Source organism: Megalops cyprinoides, chromosome 21 (genome assembly GCF_013368585.1).
Source record: "Megalops cyprinoides isolate fMegCyp1 chromosome 21, fMegCyp1.pri, whole genome shotgun sequence".
NCBI lineage: Eukaryota > Metazoa > Chordata > Actinopteri > Elopiformes > Megalopidae > Megalops > Megalops cyprinoides.
The window spans coordinates 20,367,985-20,374,213 of NC_050603.1; the positions used below are offsets into that span (position 1 = coordinate 20,367,985).

The following is a 6,229-nucleotide window of genomic DNA, read 5'->3' on the forward strand; positions in this document are numbered from 1 at the left end:
TTGTGAAGGTGTAAGTGACCTGGCTCACAGGCGGAAGGTGACGCTGAAAGAAAATTTCACTTACGTCACTGTCTGACTCACTGTGTAGCAATACAGACGTCCTTACTGCATGAAGTAATATTGTATGAGACATGTCTTTAAAACGAACAGATCAACACTTTTACTTGTCAGGAGACAATACTTACAATTCGCATGAAACGGTAACACTTCGTAAATGAATATCTTTTGTTGCAAATGCTGGATTTAGTAGCCATGTGTTCGTATAAAAGTTGTGCATTTTACTTTGTTTCGATGAGAGGGGGTTATTTTGTCCGTGTCGTTTTAGAACATAGAAAGTCAGACGCGATGACAAAAGAGAAAACGAAAAATCGCTTTCCTCCGCTTAGTTCTAACTGACCCTTACAAGCCCCCGTCCACATTTAGCCCTAGTTTGCCCACGTGATCGGATCAGCTGAACGACAACAAGGGTAGCTGGCTAAAGGAAGGGAAGAAAGAGAGCAACGAAAGATGGAAATGCGGATAGGCGGAGCGGGGCTCCTGTCTCCGTTGGAGGAGTCCAGCGCCGAGGTGAGCAGGGACAGCGGGGTCGTGTCCCAGAGCGCCAGCAGCCTGTCGATGGTCAGCGAGGGACTGAGCAGCGGCACGGTGTCCCAGAGCCAGAGCTTCAACGCGGCGGTGGCACAGGCAGAGTCGGAGGAGCCAGACGATCAGCAGCTGATCCTGCTGCACACCGCTCAGAGCTACTCTTCCTACATCAGGGCCACTGCCATCGACGAGGTGAGTCCACGCTGTTTAATGCAGGCGCTATGATAGAGTAGCTACGCTAAAGGCTATTTACTGCAGATCGCAATAAACCCACTCCATGGCCCGGGCGTCCAGACATGTTTTAATTGGGAAGGCGTGGCAAACGATTAAGGAAATATTTCTAAGTAGCCAACAAAGAAGCTTGTGTTGTCGTCACGCTACCGAGTGGGTAGCTAATTCATTTCCTGGGGCATAATAGCTGTGTTGTGAAGAACTTTTTAGTAAGCATCTATGCGAGTTTTTGCTGTCATTTGTTGTTCATTAAATGTACTGTATTAAGTAAACACGCTAGGGGAAACAATTTACCTTAGTCTGAGATGCTAAACGAAGGACAGGCGTAGCCCTGCAAGAAATATGTTCTTGAAACATATCAACTGCGAGTTAAGATAAGACCAAATGCATACATGAGATTCTCACAAAACTGTTTTCGCAGATCCATGGTTTGGAGAAGAGCCTTGAGGAAATGCTGACCCGGGTGGATGAGTTTGTTGGCATGCTTGACATGGTACGCCCGTTTTAAGAACGAAATGTAAAAAAAAATGGATACAGCTACGTGAGCTGGACTTCGTGTCAGTTTAATGTTCTAAATACAATCCACGTGCTAGACGTGTAATATCTCACGAACATCTTGCATTTCAAACCCTACGGCTAAAGTTGAAGTTTGCCGTTAAGTCAACGCATCCAGTTCGCAAAGCTCCGTGACCTGTCTCATGCAGAGCGGGTCATTGGCAGAATCACAGTGACCCTATTTGCCTTGGAATTGGGAAGGGGATTTTTTTAGTGCAATCCACCCAAATTACGATACAGTGACTGGGTCCCACAGTTTGGAGATTGTAACAGTGTAATAGGCTTATCATTGTAGAGTTTTATTTTGAATTGAGAAATGCAAGTCTGAAGCTCACGTCATCACTACAGTTTATAGTTTACCACAGTTAATAGTTTATTTTTTATTATGTATTAAATTTTGTTCATCTCCTCAGATCCGGAGTGACACGTTTCAGGTGGTCAATGAAAACCTACCTCAAATCCACAGAAAATCTGAAGAAATGAGACAAATATACAGAAAGATAGATAAACTTGAGGTAAGTTTTGTTGCCAATGAGAGGTGTACTTTTTCTAAATGCAAATTTGTAATACAATGTAAGAATAATGTGGGGAGAGAGAAATAATTCATTTCAGCCTTTTAAGAGTAATGGCCTTTGCTATCAGGGCATATCAAATAGAAAGGAGAACATTGTTGTTTTTTGGACATGGTTTAAATCTTAAATGGCTGATACTGTCCCATCGTTTGGTTCCCAGGCTTTTGTGAAGATGGTTGCCGCCAACGTTAACGCGATGGAGGAACAGGTGACGCAAGCAGAGGGTGAACAGGGTACTCTCCCAGGCGCCTTCAAAAAGATCTTTCGCACAATGAACGTCCCTGGGTTTTTAAATGTGAGTATTTCAAGTATCATGTTCTACATGTTCTCCCTAAATGGGTTAGCATAATGCAAGCATATGCTCAGGCAAAGTGTGGTTCACAATCATGAAACGGAGTCGCTTGCTTGAACTGTGGCAAGGGAATTATTAGGCGTTTGTATCTTGTAGATTCTTGTAAGAAAAAAAGACGACAAAACACCATTACTCAAGAGCTATGTGGTCTCATAGCCGTGCCCACTTCTAACTATCAGCTGCGGTGGGAGATTTTTAAGTGCGGCACTTAGCCTATGGAACAATCCTCTGCAACCTGTCAGAGAGGTGGAAACGGCTGTGCTTTTAAAAGCCCTTTAAAGAGTTACCTGTTTAACCCGGCTTTTAATGTGTAACTGCATCCTTTCAACCTGTTTCTGGCACTGGCTGTTTTATGCATTTATGTCCTGGCTTTACAGTTTTTTTTATTTGCTATACTGGCTTGCTTTGACATTTACACTACATTATTAGTCTTTTGTGTATTTTTTGTCTCTCACACATCTGGTTTTTACCAGTTTTACTTGTTTACATTGTTTTTTGTGTTTTTGCTCCATTCTCTTGCACTATGTTGTTGCTGCCTTTATGTAAAGTCCTATTAGTAGCAGCAATAATAATAATAATAATAACGACAATAATCCTACTATCGTTCACTGTAGAACTTGTCTTGCTGCATCACTTTTGAACAGATGGCCCTTCAGAGCAGAAGTTGTGTGCCTCTGTGTTAGAATAATGACCTCTTTACTCAAACCTCTTGTGTTAAAACTCGGACTGCCTTGCAGAAACCAGCCAGTCCCAGAAGACAGCAGCACCACCATCAGGAGTTGCCCACTGTGTTCAGAACTGAGGACTACTTCAAATCCACATCACAAGCAGAGCAGTGAGTGATCTCCAACATGGACTTCATTTTCCCACCACCAGTGGGCGCACTGCTTTATCAGTGCCTGACTGTCTGGACAACGGAGGGAGGCAATAAATATTTTGGAAGAAGGTGTGGTCTTTGGTGCACAGCTTTAACAAGCAATACTGTCCTTTTTAGCACTTGCAGATGCACAACGTATCAAATCATAAAAGTTGGTTAGCGTAGCAAATGAAGAATCCGGACTGCCCTCTCAGAGCAGCTGACTTTGTAGCCAAACATTATCCTAGATTTTCAACTGTATATTTACTAAGATCCTGTAAAGAAAGTGCCTGAATTTTTTTTCTTTGAACTGTTTTCTGCCTTGGAGGCAAGATTATTCAGTCTGAATCAGTTACTGTTGGACTCTTAAGACTGGCTGCCGATGAATTTACTGGGCAAATAGGCTAGGTACCAGGTACAAAACGAAACGAAAAACTGTGGAACAAAGAGTTGTACAAATAATTATGACAGAATTTACTTCAATATGATTCTTGACATATACTGGAGCCTTTTCCACAATTTCCAATTAAAGAGCTATGAATAACACGTCAAATTTGGTTTCTTTTAATGAACTTCTTGTTTTAGTATATACTGGTGTGTATATAGAGAGAGATTTTGTTTTTTTCTAGATGTTGATCATTCAAAATGTTAAAGTTGTTACTCTTGTCATTTTGTTTTTTACTCATTGTCATATTCATATTTACAACTGTAGTATTAAATTGTTGCTAAACTTAATTATATCAGCGTTTTACCCCTTATCAAACATTCCTCAGCTTGTGTGCGTATTACTGTCTTCACTCATATTTTCACATCCCCAGGTAGTTTGTTTGGGAAGTTTAACCAAATTGTTTAGACTGTAATTGATAACCTACCAGTGATGTAAATACTGAGTAATATTAAATAAAGCCAATTCTTCCTATTGCAGGGGGCTACAGTACAGAGGGAAGTGTGTCCTTTATTGCACCACAGTCTTGGTTCTCTATTATGTCCTTAGTAATGGATGATCTCTACACAACATGTTTCATCTAAAGCTTTATGGAGAAACTTGGTTGGTAGCACACTGCAGTACAAATATTTAGATGTTTAAGTTTTTTTTTTTTTAAAAAAAAAAGCATCAGACTAGTTAAAGTACTTTGAAAGAACTGACTATTCAAAAGCCAGAATGAACATGCAGTACTGAAACTAGTAAAAACTTGTTGTGTAGGGGCAAGGTGACAGAAGTTGAGGTTGCAGACGGTGATAGTGTGGATGCTTGTGTCACTGGTGACACTTCTGTGTTTGTGCATAACAACTAGAATACAATATGAAGGCATTTGACTGGACAGGCAGCATTACAGGATGGATACAGTGAGCTCATCTGGGCATGTATTTCACCCAGGGTGAAAGCAATGGACAGCCCTATAGAAAAATACCCATAACATTAACATATAAACATTACAGTGAAGCCCTTAAGCAAAGGTTGCGATGTTTCCTACCATCTCTGGGCTTGATCTCTGTACCCGTTTAAACGCAGGTGAGTGCCACACATATCACACACACCCCACACGGACTCTGCCTCGACTGTGCTTTGAGGTCTTTGAAAGGTACTACATAAATGCAATGCTTTACCATAATCATTGTTCATTTTGATATTTTCATCACACCAAGTCTTGACTTTCCACAGAGAGAGACATTTGCCTACACCACGTTCTTCTGACTGACAAAATTAGGCATTTGTGCATTCTAGTTATGTCTCCTATGACCAGCTCAGTTCCTTCTCCTTACTTCCAAGTGGTAAAGATTTAGCAGACACTTTACACTTTTTTCATGGGGGCAGAGGTGAGGTGCTAAGAATCCTGTTATCATGTCTTACAGGAAAAGTACGCAGTTCTCTTGCTGTTCAGGGCAGCACTTGTCTTTAGGTGTAATTCATGGCAGTGTCAGGTAGCGGTCGAGGAATCACTAGAAGGTTGCAGGTTTTATCACATATTTCTCGTATTCATGCCTGGAAGAATCTTGTAATACAATTTCAGACACCCCTAAAGTGGACCATACTTTGTAATATTTACAATTACAGGTAAGAAGGACATATAAATGCCCCCCCCCCCCCACCCAACTGTTTTTACCTCTTTTGGAGGCATCAAGTCTTAATTAGGAGGTCATTAGTCCCCCCAAACCCCCCCCCCCCCATTCGAAGGTTGTGTCTCTCTTTAACAATCCCTGGCATCTTTGGGATAAAAACTTTCAGAAACTGCCATTTGACACCTTGACTAAATAAAACTTTAACCCCATAGACATGGGCTGTTACAAAGGAATTCATGCTGGTTTTGCTGCATGGTTGAATATGATCTGGATGATGAGCACTCTCCTCAGTAAAACATTGCTAAACTGTGTGGCCAGTAGCTTTGGATTCTCTCTGCTTTCAGTGACAGAGCTAAGACAGAGCTATTGCTACTTTTACACACTTCCTAAAACAAAGCTGTATTTTGTGTAATTTAATCTTTTTATTTTCGTGAAATGTACAAGTATCAACAGCAACAAAGATTGCTGAATTGTATTGGGGAAAATAATAAGCTGCTCCATTTTCACGTGCACTGTCTCAACTAGTGAGTGATTGCCTCTCTACCGCTGCAAAATCCATTACCCCCCCAACCCCCCCCCCCCCCCCCCCCCCAAAACTTTACCGGACCCCAGTTCAATAACATACAGAACACAATTCAATAAAATATCTGATTTAAACTACAATCTAAAAGCAGCTAAAGAAGTTCTCTCTCCATCTTTTTGTCGGTTTGGTCCTGTTAGCACTACACATATCTGGAAATTTTAAAGGAAGAAGCCTGACCCAAAATAGGAAATTAAGAACAGAATGTTTAGGAGAGCCAAAATAACCGATAACATCTCCAAAACAAACAACACGAAATACTGGGTCCGAAACAACGTGCACTAGCTAAATGCAAACTCAAGTGTCTTTGTTCAACGGAGTAACCTCCTCAGAGACTACAGAACAGCCTATGAGCTGCTCATCACTCAAAAGAGGGCCCTCCCTCTTGGTTGCAACTGGAGTAAATTATTAGCTTGACTCTTTCTTTCCGGGTACGA

At 41.3% G+C, this 6,229-nt stretch overlaps 1 protein-coding gene across 1 annotated transcript; it reads left to right on the top strand.

Annotated features, from left to right (window-relative positions):
* Positions 1 to 443: 443 nt before the first annotated feature.
* bloc1s4 (biogenesis of lysosomal organelles complex-1, subunit 4, cappuccino) lies at positions 444 to 3,693 on the top strand. Its single transcript, XM_036516128.1, has 5 exons — positions 444 to 777; positions 1,238 to 1,309; positions 1,785 to 1,886; positions 2,104 to 2,238; positions 3,033 to 3,693. The coding sequence occupies exons 1-5, from the start codon at positions 508 to 510 to the stop codon at positions 3,132 to 3,134; spliced, it is 681 nt and encodes a 226-aa protein (XP_036372021.1). The 5' UTR covers positions 444 to 507; the 3' UTR covers positions 3,135 to 3,693.
* The last annotated feature ends 2,536 nt before the right edge of the window (positions 3,694 to 6,229 follow it).

What these genes read in the sequence shown, in the direction of transcription:
- bloc1s4 (XM_036516128.1), top strand. Translation starts at nt 508, where the DNA reads ATGGAAATGCGGATAGGCGGAGCGGGGCTCCTGTCTCCGTTGGAGGAG. An exon ending in GGGCCACTGCCATCGACGAG is followed by an intron (nt 778 to 1,237) that starts GTGAGTCCACGC and finishes CTGTTTTCGCAG; the next exon opens with ATCCATGGTTTGGAGAAGAG. An exon ending in TTGTTGGCATGCTTGACATG is followed by an intron (nt 1,310 to 1,784) that starts GTACGCCCGTTT and finishes TCATCTCCTCAG; the next exon opens with ATCCGGAGTGACACGTTTCA.